The following is a 17077-nucleotide window of genomic DNA, read 5'->3' as shown; positions in this document are numbered from 1 at the left end:
GCCCGGCACCAGGGGGCGCTGCCGCGCGGGGGGCGGAGCCGGAAGCGGCGCGCGGGCGCTCCGACCGGAAGGCGGAAGCGGCGGAGCCGAGCCCGGTGGCGGTGGAGGCGCAGCGGTTCCGGGGCGATGGCGGCGGGCGGCAGCCTGAGCCTGAGCCGCTCCGAGCGGAAAGCGGCGGCGCGCGCCGAGATCCTGCAGCAGGAAGAGCAGCGGGACCGCCGGAGACAGGTACGGTACGACGCCGCCCCACCCGTTCCATCTCGCCGCTGCGGGCCGCCGTGACCACGCGTGTGCACCGGGCAGGTATCCCGCATCTGGAGGAAGCCACCGGCGGAGCGGAGCCCCGAGGAGTGCCAGGTGCTGAGTGAGAGCGAGGACATCGTCAGGGAGCTGGAGCGGCGCCGCAAGCGGCGCGAGCGGCTGCGGCGGCGGCAGGAGGAGGTGGGCGGCGGGAGAGGGGAGGTGGGCGGCGGGAGAGGGGAGGTGGGCGGCGGGAGAGGGGAGGTGGGCGGCGGGAGGGGGGAGGTGGGCGGCGGGGGCCGGCGGGAGAGGGGAGCCGGGTCCGAACTCTGCAGCCGCAGCAGGCCTTGGCGTACAACCGCTGTGCCCCAGTACCGGGAACGCGTCTGCCCTCGGGGACTGCCCTGGTTGTCGCCGCTCAGCTGTGCTGCCAGGCGCGTGTGGCTGTGTGGGCAGGTCTCCCGAGAGGGAGGATCAGCAGCTTCTGATCTCCAGGAAGCTTTTTCCTGTGATCCTGCCATGAACAAGGCCCATGTCCTTTTCATTTGGAAACCGCTATTGATGTTGTGTTTGTGCTGCTTTTCCTGGTTGGCCCAAGCTCATCTTCAAACTTTTGGGGAGATCCCTGCTCTTTCTGCCTCAGTGGTGTAGTGTGTCTCTGATCCGTGTGAACCTGCTGAGGCCTGTTTTTCAGGTGTGTGATGAACCAGAAGAGCTGAAAAGAAAGGTGGCTGAGCTGGCAGCAGCTGTGCGGAGCGCAAGGCACCTTGTCATCTACACAGGCGCTGGGATCAGCACGGTGGGTTTGGGGGCAGCAGCTGGAGCCCGTTCAAGGGGCGGTGTTGTGTGGACTGTTTTCTGGTTCCTGAATGGCCACAGGACATGTGTGATGAGCCAGGGATGCTGTGTGAGTCCTGCAGCCAGCACAGTTTCCAGGCTGTATCCTGAGGCCATTTCTTCTGCACAGAAGATCCTGCAGCTGCATTGCTTCTGACCACGTGCAAGATGCACAGCCTAAGCAAGAGGACACTGGTCTTGCCTCACTCAAGTCTCTTCAATGACTTGGTGTAAAACCTCAAGCCAGTTAGCTCAGGAATGTTATATGTGTTATCAGACATGCAGAGACAGCTGGGGATTATTGGGATTTATAAATAGCAGTTTGAGAATTGTTTTGTTGCAGCAGCCTGGGGCAAAGCAGCAGTCTGGTTCCACTCTATTCTCTGCTGAAATAGAGCATGAGTCAGGGCAGGGGGCTGAGTGCTCATGTCACCTGCATGTTTGCTAGAGATGCTGAGTGTGAGGTGCCAGAAACAGAGTCTAGGGAAAATAAGAAGAGGCTCAAGAATGGAGTTCTGTGTAGGGAAATGGGAAGTGCCAAGGATGAAAAAGAGTTCTGGAGGGATTCCATAATGGTAAAATTGGAGAAAGCTAACACTAGAGGTGAAAATGAGAGCTGAAACATAGAAGAGAGGGAGAAAACATATAAGGAGGTTTTTCCTGTGTTTAGGGAACAGTTATCCTGGAAAACTCAGAGTGAATGAAAAAGCAGCCATGGGTGGAGGTGTCTTTGGTTGTCCTGGGTGGGCCTGGCTTGGTTGTGTGTGTGTGCAAGAGCTGTGACAACCCCACCCCCGTCAGGCCTGGTTTTCTCTCCTGGTGACAGGCGGCTTCGATCCCAGACTACAGAGGCCCCAACGGCATTTGGACACTGCTGCAGAAGGGCAGGAGCATCAGGTGAGGAGCCAAATTCTGAACTGTGTGACAGCTGATACTGGAAGAGGTTAATGGCAATTCCAACTTCTTTTTTCCCCCTTTGCTTCTTGTCAGGGCTGCAGACCTGAGTGAGGCAGAGCCCACACTCACTCATATGAGCATTGCCTGCCTGCACAAGCACAACCTGGTAAGATATTTTTTCCTCACCTCAGTCATGTAACTCTGCCTAAGAATGATAAACCCAGCAGGGAAGAGAATATTGCCTGACTATGTTTTTGGCTCAAGTGCCTGCATATCCATGTCGGAAAATGTGTCCAAGCCTTACTCAGTGAGCTGCAGGCTGCAGCTCTGGCAGGTTTTCTCCTGGTGCCTTTTCTTTAACATGTATTTGTACCTGGTGAAGCTGGTCTGGGGAACTGGCCACAAATCAGCCAGCCCTAGAAATGTTCTGTTTAGCAGGAGGAGGCTTTCCATTTAGCTTTCACAAAGGTCTATTCACCATGGGGGTCCAGGTGTGTTCCCTTGTGGGTCCTGCTCTGATGTACAGGCTGTTGGTGCGATTTGGGACGTGCACATCACCTGCTTGGAGGGATACCTCTGTAGTCTGTAGGAGCTCAGTGTTTTGTTCCCTTCAAGGTGCAGCATGTGGTGTCTCAGAACTGTGATGGGCTGCACCTGCGGAGCGGGTTACCCCGAGCTGCAATATCTGAGCTTCATGGGAACATGTACATAGAGGTGAGTGGCCAGAGCAGGAAAAAGTCAGCGTTAAGTGGCCTCACAAAAAGAGAATGTAAGCTCTTGATCTGCCACTAGCTCAGAAGGGATTAGTACAAGAGCTTGGCCTGTGTGCATCTCCTGTCTTCAGACCATCAGGTTTGGGGTGAACTACTTAGAAAGTACCAAACCCAGCTCTGTAGCTCTTCCTCTGTACATGCTGGAGCCTTTTGCTTCTGACATCTCTTCCTCAACCCTTCTCTGAAATCCCTCCCAGCATGTAGCCAAAGGCTCCACTTGCTGGCTTTCAAAAAAAAAAACCCACAAAGTTTTCCAAGTTAGCATCTGATCCCTGTGCTTCTGTCTACAGCTTCTGTATTGTCCCCAAAAATGCTTTTCTTCCAAGAGAAGAGGCTTATTCCTGGCCTTTCATGGGTGGGGTGCTGATGATGTGTGGGGTTTCTGCTTTTGTCCTGCACCAGGTCTGCACTTCCTGTACACCCAACAGAGAGTATGTGCGAGTGTTTGATGTGACGGAGCGCACAGCCCTGCACAGGCATCACACGGGCAGGATGTGCCACAAGTGTGGGGCACAGTTGAGAGATACAATCGTCCACTTTGGGGAGAAGGGGACATTGAGACAGCCCCTGAACTGGGAAGCAGCAACAGAAGCTGCAAGCAAAGCAGATGTGATTCTTTGTCTGGGTTCCAGCTTAAAGGTAACTTTAGAGACTCGGTGAAGATTGTTAGCAGCATTCCCTCTTGGTGATACACCTTGGTGCTGAGCAGTCTCCTCCCAAACAGACAACTGTAAACTCTGGTGTCAGGATTCGCCCAGCATCTGTGATAGTCTCTCTTCCTCCCTCTTTCCCCTCCTGGTAATACATTCCTTTTCCTCTCGCTGATACGGTTCACAGCTGCGTGTGCCTGTGGCTGTGCTGATCCTCTGTGCTTTGTGGCAGGTTTTGAAAAAATACCCGCGGCTCTGGTGCATGAGCAAGCCCCCCACACGCCGGCCCAAGCTGTATATTGTGAACCTGCAGGTGAGATAAAGCCCTCGGTACTGGGTTGGCCTGGTGTGAGCCAAGGGGCTGCGGATGTGTGGGGCCGAGCCGCTGGCAGGCCCCGGGCAGGAGCCCGCGGGGAGCTGCCTGCAGCCGGCTCTGCTGTCGCCCGCAGTGGACTCCGAAGGATGATCTGGCCGCCCTGAAGCTGCACGGCCGCTGCGACGACGTGATGCGGCTGCTGATGGCGGAGCTGGGGCTGGAAATTCCGCGCTACGACCGGTGAGCGGCCCGGGCCCTGCGCGCCTGGAGCCCCCGGCCGGGGCCGCTTCCAGCACCCACTGCCGCCCTCTCCTTCCTTCCGCAGGGCGCGGGACCCCATCTTCGCGCTGGCCGAGCCGCTGCGCCCCGGCGAGGAGGGCACGCACTCGCGGAAACCGGTGGCGCCGCCCCGGGAGCGGGAGGAGCCCCGGGAGCAGGAGCAGCCCCGGGAGCGGGCGGAGGCGGCGGTCGGGCGGCCCGGGGGGTGGCTCGGCCGCGGCTGCGCCAAGGGCGGCCGGCGCAGGAAGAGCCGCTGAGCGCGGGGCGGGGCGGGGCCGCCGCTGACAGCGCGGCCATGCTGCGCAACGGGGCGGCGGGCGGCGGCGGGGCCGCGGCGGGCGGCGGCGGCCACCGGCCCGTGCGTGTCTGGTGCGATGGATGGTGAGTGGGGCGGGCGCGGGGCCGGGTGATGTCGTGGCGCCGCAGAAATAAACCGTGTTGGCTACGCCGGTGCCTCCGCCTCCTCTGTCACCGCGGCGGGACGGGCCCGGGCCCGCGGCAGAGGACGCTCTCCGCGCAGAGCCGCCTCGGAGCGCCGGGCGAGCGGGAGACAACGGCACCGCTCCCGAGCTCCCTTGGGCTCGGCCGCCTGACGGAGGTCGGTGGGGCCGGCCCGTTCCCCTCGGGCTGCCGGGCAGCTGCGGGGAGGGAGCGCCGCCGCGGGCCCTGGTGACCGGGTGTACCGGCACGGCTCTGCCCGGCAGCAGAGAGACCTTCAGCCCCGAAGCCTGGGGCGGGTTGCCCGCAGCTCCCGAGGAAGCGCGTCCCGGTGTGCCCGGGCTGACCCGGCCCTTGTCTTTGCAGCTATGACATGGTGCACTATGGCCACTCGAACCAGCTGCGCCAGGCTCGGACCATGGGCGATTACCTGATCGTTGGGGTCCACACGGACGGTAAGAGGTTTTACCAGGTTTCAGCTCGTGCAGCCAGTCAAATTGCCCAGCGGCATTAGCCCCAGGAGAGCCAAGAGTTCCTGATAGGGTCAGGCTTCATCCTGCATCTGCTGCAGGATCAGTAGCCTCTAAGAGAAAAATGTACCTTCTCTGGGAATGGAGTTACCCCTGTCACACTTTTGGACTGAGGATTAGGTGGGCCAGATCTTGCAGGCTCTGTGGGTTAATCTGCCTTGTGTGCTATAAAACCAGTTGAAACAGCTGAAAATCAGTTTGCTTTTACTGGTAGGATCTGCAGAACTTAGGTTCCAAAACAAGTTGCCTTGTGGAGAAAACTCATTACAGGGCCATCTGGAAGTTAAGTGCCAGAATCAAGTTCCAGCATGTGAAGGTTTATTTTAAATGGGTTTATGGGTGCAGAATTTCCAGGTATGAACCAGGTGTAGTAGGAAGTTGCTGTTTAGGAGGGAAATTTCTCCTAGAGGGATGCCAGAAGGCCCAGCTCATCCACTCAGGAAGAAGTATCTGGGTAAGGGAAGTACTGAGACCTTTTGCCCTCTGAGTGAATTCCAGGACCCTTGTTAAATGCTGAGGAAATTCAACTGAATCAAAATATTTTCTGATCTATCTGGGGCTTCCTTTGCTACTACAGACTGATCCAAAGCTCTGGTGAAGCTCACCAAGTGAGTGAGGCAGTCACCAAGAATCACTAGCTGCAGGACATGCTTCTAACTGGAATTTTGTTTCTCCCCCAGAGGAGATTGCCAAGCACAAGGGTCCCCCCGTCTTTACACAGGAGGAGAGGTACAAAATGGTGCAGGCCATCAAGTGGGTGGATGAGATTGCTCCTGGAGCTCCTTATGTCACCACACTGGAAACCCTGGACAAGTACAGCTGTGACTTCTGCGTGCATGGGGGTGAGTGGTGTTTGAGGCAGAGGCTGTGCTAGCATGGACCCTTGGAGCCATGTGCTCCAAGTGCCCTGCTGCAAACTGAGCTGTGTCCCAGCTGGTGCAGAGGTCAGCGATACCTGGTGTGTGGAGAGCTCTGCCTGCTCAGCACCTGCACTGGGCAGCACAGCTGCTTCTGGTCTCGTGGTCTGGAGACATGTCAGTGTGCTCACAATCTTGAGAGTGGCCAGGGCCCTTGGTTTTAACTTACAAAGGTGGAATGTGTAGTTTAAAATTATCCTGAAGTTACCCTTAGCACCAGCAAAAAATTGTGCAAAGCCATTTAGAAAACTTAAGTATGAAAAACACTATGAAAAAGGAAAGCATGCAGAAATACAATCATGTTTGTATCTGCTTATCCTGGGACAAGGTTAGATCCGAAAAGCTGCTCTCTTTATCCAGCTGATAAGCTGTTCAGTGGCTCAGCTGACTGTGTGGTCAGAGACCTAGTTCTTAGTGTGAACACTTTTTGGTATACAGTTGCTGAAGAGAACCAGTGTTCTGAGGAAATGTTCTTGCTCTGGGACTCTCCTTTCCTGGGTTGCTGCCAATGCTCATTAAGCCTCAGCCCTTCCTCCCTGCCCCTCTGAAGGAATTTTGTTCGTTTGACCAGGAGTAGTCTTTGCACTCATTTAGTGTATCTCTCATCTGATCCCAGCCACCTGCTGTCGATAAGCTGAGTATTTCACTAAGTGTAAATAAATCCTTAATCTTTAAAAGATAAATATGCTTTTTTTCACGTGGATGAAGTGGTTATCAAATTCCTTGTTAACTTCATTGCCTGTCCTGAACATGTTTGGTGTACGTGAGCTCTTACAGGGCTTGGTGAGGGGTTATGGCAGTGGAGGAGTGTTTGTGGCCTCTGCTCCAGCTGCTTGCCTTTGTCCCCTCTGCCACGTCATTCTGTGTGTCTCCTGAGCAACACACCTGCCCCAGCAGTTTTGCCAGGTTGTGTTTGTGTAAAAGCCGAGTTTGGAAATAGCTGAGCTTACCTGAGAGGGTGACAGCACCTTCCCTGCTGTTTGTGCCTCTCTGGCATACCAAGTGTGTGCCCCCCGTTCCTGTGCTCTGAGTGGAGGGCGGGGGGCTCTGGGAGACCTCACTGTGGGCACTCGTGGGCTGCCCTCTGACTGCTTTGGCAAAGGGAAACCAGCTTAGCTTTTGCTTGTGAAAGCTTTGTACCATCACCAAAAGTGTGTGAGAGATGTTTCTGCAGGGGGAGTTGGGAGCCACCTGGCAGAGATGAACCAGAATGGCCTCTGTAGGAGGGTTGCTGGGTGTCACTGGAAGTGCAACCGTTGAGAGGAAGAACTTCCCATTGGATGAACTGTTTCATTTACTGAAAACTTGTAACATGAACCAAGGGTTAAAACCAGCCCCAGAAGCCTTAAAAGGTCATTTTTTAACATTGATCCAGGTAGCGCTAGTTTATTGTCATTCAGACAGTAACCAGCTGTGCCTGCTGCTGCTGCAGGGCACCCAGGTGGGTAATGGTGTTTAGCAGCCAGGAGTATCCTTGTCTCCACAGACACAGTAGTCTTAAAAAACTCTGACATTTTTGTGGGGCACAAGACATGTCCCCTGTGTATGTGCAGGGATTTGGATTGCAGAGTTCCAGTCTGGCTCTAGGGGCCAGCTGCTGCCTTTGTGCAGGAGAACTTGGCTACAGTTCTGAGGCTTTTCTCTCTCTGCAGATGATATCACCTTAACTATCGATGGCAAGGACACCTATGAGGAAGTAAAGACAGCAGGGAGATACAGGTAACCTCTTTCTGCTTACCTGTTTATCTTGTTTTGGGCAGAGTTTCTGGGAATTTGTGCCTTGAAGGGAAGTCAGATGACACCAGTCTTCAGGTCACACCTGAATTTGGTTCTCTGTGTGTGTCAGAGCTTCAATTGCTCACGGCATTTTGGCTTCAGTGAGGTGGGGCAGACAGTCCTCTCCAGTGGAGCTGTCTGGTTCCTGGCAGATGCTGGTTCTGGTTTTAAAGTCTCACTGCGAGCTGGCTCTGTTGGGAAGGCTGAGTGAGGGAATCGTTCACAGGAGCAGTTGCTGTGGTGTGAGGATGGTGCAGAGGCTCCCCAAATAAATGCTATACTTGAGAAGGAAGGCTTCCTTAGGACAGCCCGTGGTTTGGATTTATCAGGTGCCGCAAGCATTCCTGTGGTACTTTGGTGGGAAGACAGAGGCTTCAGTATGCTCCTGTGGCTTCTGCTTCATCCTTTGCTTGTCTCCCGCAGGGAATGCAAACGCACTCAAGGCGTGTCCACCACTGACCTTGTTGGCCGCATGCTGCTCATGACTAAGGCTCACCACAGCAACATAGTGAGTCAGAGGGCTTTGGCTGGGTGGTGGAGTACAGGGCATGTGCCAGCTCTTCCCTTCTGCTGCCCCAAATGGAGTAGAGCTCCTGGCTCCCAGATGCATGGAGAACGGGCAGTGGCAGCAAAACAACCTGCTTATGTTTGCTTCGACATGTCTGAGATCACAGCGTGATGGGAACTCTGATGCCTCGTGATCAGGGTGGGCCTCGGAAATGTTAGGGGAACTGCAGACAAGCCCATGACTTCTCCCAGAGTGAAATGACACAGTGCAGGCACATTGATCTGTCAGCCAGGTGCTGCCAGAGTTGGAAACTCCTCTCCCTTCCCACTGAGCTTCATGCTTCTGCCTTCTGTTGCCTCTAGTCTGATCAGACCTTTCTTGAGTCTCCTCAGCTCACTCTCTGGTTGGGAGCTAACCTAACCAGGGAAAAGTAAAGTCAGTGGTTTTATGTCAGGTAATGAGTTGCATTTACTGAGTAATGAAGGAATCTGTGAATAGAATCAGCTGGATAACTGCAGAAACAGGTGAGCCACGGGCGAATTCAGGGACAGAGGGAGATGTTTTGGTGTGCTGAGCTGTAACACATGAGTTCACACCGAGATGTACCTGGTGCTGCTGGCTGCTGCAGATACCTGAGCCTGCCTCTTGTGAGAGTCTGGCAAGAGAAAGGATGCTGTCCTGTCAGGGGCTTGCTGGGCTGAGGGAGGATGCAGCTGTGCAGCACTCTTGGGGCTGCACATTTGGAAAGAACCACCTTTGCTGGTGGTGCCAAGCTGGGATCAGATAAGGACACATTTCCTCTGACTCATGCTAGGAGAGGACTCTGGTTTAGGTATTAACCAGTTTGTCAGCTTTCAGTGCCCCAGATCCCTGGTGTGTGTTTTGAGCCTTGGCCTTCCCAGCACTACCCACACACAAGCATATCTTGGTTGGATGAGCTGTGCAAGTGCTTAAACATTTTGACTCTTTATCTCCCTTCAGGATGAGGACCTAGACTATCGGAAGCACACTGACAACTTTGGGAAGGTAATGTGAGTTCTGGTTGTGGACGTCTGGTTGTTGTCCTGACTGAGAAGGATTTCCAGTGTGCTTTCTGGCCTGTTGCAGGCTTGTTTGTCCTCCCACATGTGGCAGTAATGTCTCAGGGAATGTCTGCTGTCCCCACAGGGCAGTGCCTGCAGTGGGTGTGATGGGCAGGTGTGGCACAGGGCAGCGGGACCACAGGGCTACTGTCCCCACTGAGCCCGTGATGGGTTTCTTCCTTGCTTGTAAATGCCTTCCTGCCACTTCCCTTGGGACCCAAGTGCCCGTGGTTCCAGCTTGGAGACAGCCTCTGTGGATGGTCCTCTCAGTGCTTGTATTGTTTTGAGGGTGTTGTATTAGGTCTGGGAGGTGTGGGCACAGCAGGTGCGTGGCCACGGTGTTGCAGAGCTCGAGGGCAGCGCTGCCTTCTTGGTGTTGCAGCTGCCATGTCCAGCCTGTGGCTTGCACTGCTTCTAAAGAACTGTCAGCCCTGTTTATTTCCTTGGCAGCTGGATTGTCCATGCTTAACGAGCTGCACTAGCAGCTGGAGCAAGTCTTTTTTACTAACAGGGGATTTGCTGACCTGTCTGAAGCATCCTTAGTTCCCCACTGTTTTGGGGGTTTTGAGGAGGTGTTTTGGGGTGTCTTGCTCCAGCATGGCTGTTTCCAGGGGCTTGCATCTGGCTAGAATGGATAAGGGCACTGGGTACCCTACGTGACCCTGACAGCTGAGCTGTCTGCGTGCTGCCCTTTGCAGGGCCGGCTCTGGCCTCGGCTGCAGTGTCTGCCAAGTCCCGTGGAGCAGCTTTGGATAGCACAGCAGGTGACTCGGTGGCTGTTTGCACAGCTACCACGTGGTGGGGACCAAGCTCTGTCCTCAGAGCTGAGGGGCCAGAGAGGTGCCCTGAGGCTTGGCAGAGCGTTGGTTGGTCGCGTGTTGTCTCCTGAGCGCATCTTGCTTCTCATGGAAATTCAAACCTGCTCTGTTGTCTTCCTCCTTCCTGACCTTTCCTCTTGGCATCTCCTGAGCTGGCTGCTGAGGCCATGATTTAGACAGAGCATAAAGGGCTTTTGTGAAATTGCTGAAATACTTGATGTCAGGAATGTAGAAAGTCCAAGGTGCTGCAAGTTGTTACAGTTGCCAGCAAATTCAGATGAGCAGATTGCCCTGCACTGTGCTCTGTGTTGTCCAAACCCCCTCACAGAGCCCGAAAAGAAGCTGTGTCTGGTGTATGTTTCCACAGGGACCTAAAGGTCACAGTCCCTGGACTGGTGTCTCGCAGTTCCTGCAGACATCCCAGAAGATCATCCAGTTTGCGTCGGGGAAGGAGCCGCAGCCGGGAGACACCATCATCTACGTGGCTGGAGCCTTCGACCTGTTCCGTATCTTTGACTCTCTGGTTGCAGCAGTGCTCTTTGATGTTCTTACGTTGGGAGGCACCAGAATGGATATTTGCCTTGTTTTTTTTTCCTTTTCTGTAGCTGCATGTGAGGGAGGAGTCAGGAGTGAGTTCTTCCTGGCAGTTTCTTAGTCACAGGATGCTGAGAAAGAGGCTATAGCTCCTCTGTGGAGCGATCCTGTTGGATTTCAGGAAGGCAGATGGATACTCTCAACACGCTGTTGTTTGTGGTGAAGACTGGCTGCCACAGCATCTGGAGCTGACATGCTGCTCCCAGGGCAGGCTTTGAGGCTTTGTGCCAGAACATCTGGAACAAATGGAAATTCTGGAAAGGCAAAGCTGAGTCCATGTAAGGTGGAGCTGAAAAAGTCTCTGGCTTTTATCCAAAACCGGTGGAACCTGAGGAGGGAGGTGGCAACAGTTCTTGGAAAGAGGCAATTAGTAGTGCAAGAATAAAATCTTAGGGATTCCTGTCTCCCACTGTCATTTTTGAGTGACTATTTCTGTCTACCTTCCTCTATTTTCCGTGTCAGCTTCAGTTCCTTAAACAGATCTGCAGATGTTGGTCATGTGGATTTCCTGGAGAAGGTTCACCAGCTGGCAGAGAAACCCTATATCATTGCTGGGCTGCATTTTGATCAGGTCTGTGTAGAACCTGTCCAAAGGCAGAGCAGCCTGGGCCTGTTCTCTGAACCAGGCAGGCTGTGCCCCAGGAGACAGGGCAGGGATGTACTGACCAATATGGAAATTTCATTTTGGGAAAGAGCAAGAGGGAAAGAAGTTCTCTGTGTCTCTTCTGACTGCCTGGTGCTCTGCCGTAGGAGGTGAATCGCTACAAAGGGAAGAATTATCCCATCATGAACATCCATGAGCGAACCCTTAGTGTCCTGGCCTGCAGGGTGAGTCAGCGTCTCTCCACTGTTCCAGAAATTGCCTGGGGGTGTTCACTTGTGCTCAGTGATCTTGCATGAGTTCCTTGGTGTGTCCTGAGAAGACAGACAAGATGAATCCCTTGTGGCTGCCAGAGGTGCTGCTGATGAGCTCTTGGGAGGCTCTGCTAGGCTCTTGTGCTGTCCTGGCTGATGCAGGCTGCTGCCTCATCCAGCTGCTCTGTTGGCAGTGACAGGGCTGGGTGCTGTGTGGCTCTGTGTGGACAGACACGTGCCGCTGGGAAACTCTGCTCCCTGCAGCAGGGGAGAACATGCCTGGGACAAAATTGTGGGGAGACCCAGAAATGTGTGCCTGGAGCAATTAACTTTTGGATTTCCTCTACAGGCACAGAAAGGACATTCTGTAGAGGAACAAAAAGCTGTTGTGTGACAAGCAGTTGCTGAACCCACTTCTCTGTTCCCTTATTTGAAACTCTGATTCTCTAGCCAGGTCACCTGCTCAGGTCTCTTTAAGGAACAGCTGACTTCTGGCTTGGGGTTGGGTTTTGGGTTTTTGTTTGATGGTTTTTTTTCCAAATCTGGACTCTACCTGGTTCCTTTTTTAGTATGTCTCAGAGGTGGTGATTGGAGCTCCCTACGCCGTCACTGCTGATCTGTTGGATCACTTCAGGGTGAGTTCTTGCACACAACAAGATGCTGGTGGGTGATGTGTGTGGGGAGCTGAAGTGGTGCGGGACAACACAGGGGTGCAAGGAGGGAGCATCCAGCTCAGCCTGGGACTGCCAAGGTGGTGCAGGAGGGTGGCTTTGCTGGTCTCCAGGCTGTGCTCAGTGGGAGTAGTGGCAGGAAATGTCCCTGTCATCTTTTGGATCTTGTCAATAGCTTTTGTGTCCTTCTCCAGGTAACACTTGTTTGTCATGGGATGACTGAGGTGGTGCCAGATAAGGATGGTTCTGATCCATATGAGGTAAAGTACCAGGTGCTTTGTCAGCATTTGATAGACAGAGCCTGGCTCTGATTGCATTCCTACAGTGAGAAGGTGCATTGCAGAGGAGGCTACCTGGCTGCAGCTTTGGCAGGTGATGCAGCTTTTCACCCACCCCTGAGGGGTAGCTATGTGGAGCAGTCAGTAAATCATTCCCAACAGCTCCACTCTTCCAAGCATTGTTTTGCTCTGCCTGTTTCTGATGCCTTCATGGGAGGGTGAGAAATCCTGTGTGCTGTGCTGTCTGTCCTGGGCAGCTCCTGTCTATGTGGAGCTTTGCTTTCAGCAAGTGTTTGTTCTGCCTGTGAGGAGATCACTGTGCATCCTGCCTGTCTGGCTGCCACAGGACCTGCCACAGCTCAGCTCTCACCGCTGAGCTGCACACCCAGGTCCCACATGTTTTCACAGCCTAGTGCTACGTCTGTTTGCAGGAACCAAAGCAGCGAGGCATTTTTCAGCTGGTGGACAGTGGCAGCAATCTCACCACAGATCTAATTGTGCAAAGAATCATCAAGAACAGGTTGGATTTCTTTGTCTCCCGGTTATGTCACATACTGTTCCATCCAGAGTGTCTGGGGACTGATTAATGGGACCAAATAGGAAGAGAAGGTGTTATCTAAAGGCATAGAGTCAGCAAACTTGTCCTTCCTCTTTCATGGCTTGGGCAGACTGTAAATGTGCTTGTACCAAATGTGCAGGGAAAGGAACAGCTGTGAACTCTGCTGTTTCAGAATGTTCTGCACATCACATTTATTGGTTTTTCTCTTTTAATGATAAATTTCCTTTGCTGTATCCTGGGAAAGAGCATGTTGCTTCTTTCAGAGATTTGGTCTTTTAGGCCTGAGTCCTTCACTTTCAGCACCTTGGCTTACATCAGTGATAAGCTTGATTTTGGTGTTAAAACACTGAGGAGAGCCCAAGAGTGGAATAGCAGCTTCTTCCATAGAGGGAGAAAGAAGTTGTGTGTGACCAGTGTGGGAGTTCAGGACTGCAGAGTGCTGGCAACAGCCATGGGATGCTCTGGGAGAGGCTCTGGAGGAGTCTGGGGGTCCTGGGGGATTTCTGAAGTGCTCTCAGAGCGGAGCAGCATAGGGGAAGGCAGTGCTCTCCTGTTCCAGGTGCTTTTGTCTACAAGAGGTATGGATGGATGAGAATCTCATGGAATTGTGTGATTTTTGCAGGCTGGAGTTTGAAGCTCGCAACCAGAAGAAAGAAGCGAAGGAGCTGGCTGTGCTGGAGGCCATGAGAAGGTTGGAGGAGCAGAAGCATTAGGCTGCAGAGCGTGGATGCGTGAGCCACAGAGTGCTGTAACTTCACCCTCTGGGAGAGCAACTGCTCTTCAGGAAAGAACCCCTGAAGGGGGGCAGCACTGCTGGCACCCAGGATGTGCTGTCCTAGCTCCTCCTGCACTAATTATGCAGACATAACGAGTTGGGATTCTGCTGCCTAGTTTTATCTCCATTAATCAGTCCCCATCCCTTTTCCCAGGAGGAGATTTGAAAAAAAACAAAAGGTTTTAATTATAACTAATGTTTTAACATGTTGATGTGCTTTTACCTTCTGCCATTTCTGGCTCTTAGTAGGAGGGAAGTGGAGGAGCTGTCCATGCCCCCTTGCACTGCCAGACTTGGCTGTCCTGGCTGTGTCTGTATTCCAGAGCAGCCCCTTGGGCAGTGGTGTGGGCGGGTGGCTGGACAGACAGTGACAGCAGCCTTGGGGACAAGATGGGGCTCATGTGGTTCCTCCTACAGTTTTTGCTTAGGAACAAGGGGCTGGCTGCCAGAGGTGGTGCTGGGCTCTGGAGTTCACTGTGCTGCCTCTCCTCAGATCCTGGCCCTGTACAGAGCCAGAGCTACTCTGGGTTGAGCTGGACGAAGGCAAATTCTTTGCTGCCCCAGTGACAGGCTGCAGGTGGCAGCTGCTGAAAGGGCAGGTGGTGCTGGGATGCTGGTTCAAGGCATTTCTCCACCTGAGGCATAGGGATCCTGCGGCCTTTTCCCAAAGGCTCTTGCATTTGCAAGGCAGCAGGACCCAGTGCCTTTTGTGGAGTGTGCTCAGAGCCCCACCTAGTGCCTGATGGCTTACCTGAGGGCAGGATCTGGCCAGGTGAAGTTTTAGGGTTTTCTGATGGCTGACATGCCTGTCTCTAAGGGGAGGTGCAAGGCTGGGCGGACGGGTCCTGAGCTCTAAGCCCCATTTGCCTCTTACATTCCAGGATACTGTGGTGGGTATCCTGAGCAGCTCACTGCACTGTGCCAGACGGTCCTTCCAGGCTGTGTCTGGTGTCCTCTCTCTTGTAAATTTTTGTTGCTGATCATTAATAAAATGTTGAAGAGTTGTGCATTGGTCTTTTTGAGGCTCGAAACCAGGCAGCAGAAAGAGGACGGAACTTGTGCTACAGCCCCACTGCACTGGTCCTGAGGGGGTGCCACGCTCCCACTGCATACCTGTGGCTCTGATGGCTGCGGCTGGCACAATGGCTTCTCAGCCCCAAAGCAGCCGTGCCTCAGCCCTGCTGGCCCCTTCCTGGGCTCTGCGAGCACCAATTCTGCCCTTGCAGTGTGTGGCCCCCTCCCGTGGGCACTGGAGAGCTTGTCCTTGAGGACAAACAGCTCAGCCTTGGTTTTGCACTCATCCTGCGCTGAGTCGCCTCCAGGACACGGAGAGGTACTGCTGTTATTAAAAAATAACAGAAGCATGTTATTGCTGCTCTTGCTGGGTGTGTGTCAACTCCACTGCTTCAGCTGGGTGCAGTGGAGGTGCTGTTCCTCAGAGCCTTGGGAGCTGCTGCTGAGTTTATTCTGAAAACTCTGGCATATGCTCTTCCCTTCTCCCAAGTGCCTTTGGGCCCTTATGGTGAGCTGTGATCTGTGACTGGGTGTCATTAAAGAAGGGAGCAGCGCTGTCCCCTGCAGCAGTTGGTGGCCTCAGTGCCACTGAGGTTCCTGGGAACTCACAGACAGCAGCAGCCTCCATCTGGGCAGGTCCATGGTGTGTCAGAGCCGCAGCCAGGGGTGCTGGTGGAGCAGAGGGAACGCTTTGGCTTCTTTCCTGAGTGCAGTAGCCACTGGGGCCAGGCAGAACCCTGAGCACCCCCACCGGGATGGGGACTTCAGCCAGACTGGGTGCTGTGTTCCTGGACTCACCTCTGTGGAAGCCCCAGGTACCTGTCCAGGGATGGCCTTGCCAGGGAACAGCTGGTGGTGGGGGACTGCTACCACCCCACTGTGATCACCAAGTCTGTATCCTGCTGCCAGAGCTGCCCCAGGACCTGGCAGAGGCCACGCCAGATCTCCTGCAGCACAAAGGGGAGCAGGGCCTTTCTGTCTTGTGGGAGACAGGAACAAGAACCCTGTGCCTGCAGCCATGTGCTACCCAGCACAGCCCCTTGGCCCCTGCAGGTCCCACAGGCGTTGGGCCATCCTTGAGCCTAAGGGACTTGCTCTGCTGGGTATCTGAGCAGACTCAGCACCACAGGAGGCCTCAGCAGCCCAGAGCTCCCTAGATCTGGGTGGTCTTCCCCATCCCCCCTCCCTACCCAAGGACAGACAAGACAGAGCCATCCCAAGCATATTTATTGTCACCCCGGAGCCACCAGCACCGGCTCAGGTAGCCACACGCTCCGCGGGGTCCAAGGCCACAGTCGCATCTGCCTTACCCGGGGGAGCGCCACGGGCTCCGGCCGGTTCCCGGCAGCTCCCGGCCCCATCCGCACGGCACTGCGGGAGACACTGGGGCAGTCCACGCCGGCGCAGCGCCGGCTACCGGAGATGGGGAGCCCCCAGCTTGTCCCGCGCCTGCCGGGGTCTGACTGCAGAGCACCGCGGGGCCAGCCCCGGTACTCACCGCAGCGCGGATCCCCGAGGGCGGGCGGGCCGAGCTGGGCAGCAGCACAGCCAGACGGGGTTCGGCGGCGTCGTCGGTGTGGGAGCGGCTAGCGAGAGGCACCGGTCAGAGAGCAGCCCCGAGGTTCCCCGAGCGGTGGCGGGGCCGAGCCGCCCGCAGGTACCGGGGCCCGGCGGGGCGGCGTCGGCGCGGCCGCAGCACCGGGTCCCGCCTCGCTCAGCCCCGCGGAGACACTGCCCACCCCAGCACCGACCCCGGACACAGACACGGACACGCGACTGGCGTCCGCACGTTTATTGAGCGGGCCGGGGGCGGCCGCGGGTGGGCCACGGCCCGTGCCCGGTGCCGCCCTCACTCCCGGAACTTCCACTCCTGGCGGCACATGGGGCAGTGCTGCTGCACCTGCTGCGAGTTCAGCCACTTGAGGATGCAGTGCATGTGGAAGCAGTGCGAACACTGCCCCCACACCAACGGGCAGTCGTCGCCGGGAACCTTACCTGCGGCACGGACACACCGTCAGCCCCGCCCAGTGCGCAGTGCCCGGTGTCGGTGCCGGTCCCGCACTCACAGTCGGGGCAGCAGCCGTTGAAGGCCATCCGGCAGATGCCGCAGTTCTCGTCGTTCGCCACCCACAGCCAGGACGCCACTCCGTGCCAGCTCCGTACGCGCACCCGCATGTCCCGGTCCCGGTCCCGGTGCCGCTCCCGCCGGAAGCGCTGCCCGCCCCCCAGAGCTCCGCGCGCCCGCCGCGCCTCGGCCCCGCCTCTTCCGC

At 55.4% G+C, this 17077-nt stretch overlaps 3 protein-coding genes across 7 annotated transcripts; 2 read left to right on the top strand and 1 right to left on the bottom strand.

Moving 5' to 3' along the window:
- The first annotated feature begins 9 nt into the window (after positions 1-9).
- Positions 10-4437, top strand: SIRT7 (sirtuin 7). 2 transcript variants are annotated; one of them, XM_086856954.1, is made up of 10 exons: positions 10-228; positions 304-441; positions 935-1039; positions 1904-1974; positions 2068-2140; positions 2590-2688; positions 3150-3386; positions 3630-3710; positions 3847-3953; positions 4039-4437. In XM_086856954.1, the coding sequence occupies exons 1-10, from the start codon at positions 127-129 to the stop codon at positions 4247-4249; spliced, it is 1224 nt and encodes a 407-aa protein (XP_086713080.1). In that variant the 5' UTR covers positions 10-126; the 3' UTR covers positions 4250-4437. The 2 variants fall into 2 exon arrangements, with proteins under 2 accessions (XP_086713080.1, XP_086713079.1); XM_086856953.1 differs by lacking the exon at positions 3150-3386 and having other exon boundaries at positions 46-228.
- On the top strand, positions 4254-14797 carry PCYT2 (phosphate cytidylyltransferase 2, ethanolamine). Of its 4 annotated transcripts, none has more exons than XM_086856948.1 (13): positions 4254-4373; positions 4797-4885; positions 5641-5802; positions 7530-7596; positions 8077-8161; positions 9143-9187; positions 10429-10567; positions 11144-11226; positions 11406-11483; positions 12080-12145; positions 12376-12441; positions 12891-12979; positions 13641-14797. In XM_086856948.1, the coding sequence occupies exons 1-13, from the start codon at positions 4288-4290 to the stop codon at positions 13729-13731; spliced, it is 1146 nt and encodes a 381-aa protein (XP_086713074.1). In that variant the 5' UTR covers positions 4254-4287; the 3' UTR covers positions 13732-14797. The 4 variants fall into 4 exon arrangements, with proteins under 4 accessions (XP_086713074.1, XP_086713075.1, XP_023794671.2 ...); XM_023938903.2 differs by having other exon boundaries at positions 4369-4590; XM_086856949.1 differs by lacking the exon at positions 9143-9187.
- A 1787-nt stretch (positions 14798-16584) lies between these two features.
- Positions 16585-17058, bottom strand: ANAPC11 (anaphase promoting complex subunit 11). Its single transcript, XM_086856895.1, has 2 exons — positions 16874-17058; positions 16585-16802 (listed from the first exon to the last, which is right to left on the bottom strand). The coding sequence occupies exons 1-2, from the start codon at positions 16980-16982 to the stop codon at positions 16657-16659; spliced, it is 255 nt and encodes an 84-aa protein (XP_086713021.1). The 5' UTR covers positions 16983-17058; the 3' UTR covers positions 16585-16656.
- Between the last annotated feature and the right edge of the window lie 19 nt (positions 17059-17077).

Source organism: Cyanistes caeruleus, chromosome 19, assembly GCF_971803275.1.
Source record: "Cyanistes caeruleus chromosome 19, bCyaCae1.hap1.1, whole genome shotgun sequence".
Lineage (NCBI taxonomy): Eukaryota > Metazoa > Chordata > Aves > Passeriformes > Paridae > Cyanistes > Cyanistes caeruleus.
This window is presented reverse-complemented; position numbering and strand designations above follow the sequence as displayed.

Excerpts from the sequence above, each read along its gene's own strand:
- PCYT2 (XM_086856948.1), top strand. The coding sequence starts at position 4,288 with ATGCTGCGCAACGGGGCGGCGGGCGGCGGCGGGGCCGCGGCGGGCGGC. Across the intron at positions 10,568-11,143 it reads TGGAGCCTTCGACCTGTTCC|ATGTTGGTCATGTGGATTTC; the intron begins GTATCTTTGACT and ends ACAGATCTGCAG. Across the intron at positions 11,484-12,079 it reads TTAGTGTCCTGGCCTGCAGG|TATGTCTCAGAGGTGGTGAT; the intron begins GTGAGTCAGCGT and ends TTCCTTTTTTAG.
- SIRT7 (XM_086856954.1), top strand. The coding sequence starts at position 127 with ATGGCGGCGGGCGGCAGCCTGAGCCTGAGCCGCTCCGAGCGGAAAGCG. Across the intron at positions 1,975-2,067 it reads CAGAAGGGCAGGAGCATCAG|GGCTGCAGACCTGAGTGAGG; the intron begins GTGAGGAGCCAA and ends GCTTCTTGTCAG. Across the intron at positions 2,689-3,149 it reads ATGGGAACATGTACATAGAG|GTCTGCACTTCCTGTACACC; the intron begins GTGAGTGGCCAG and ends GTCCTGCACCAG.
- ANAPC11 (XM_086856895.1), bottom strand. The coding sequence starts at position 16,982 with ATGCGGGTGCGCGTACGGAGCTGGCACGGAGTGGCGTCCTGGCTGTGG. Across the intron at positions 16,803-16,873 it reads CAACGGCTGCTGCCCCGACT|GTAAGGTTCCCGGCGACGAC; the intron begins GTGAGTGCGGGA and ends TCCGTGCCGCAG.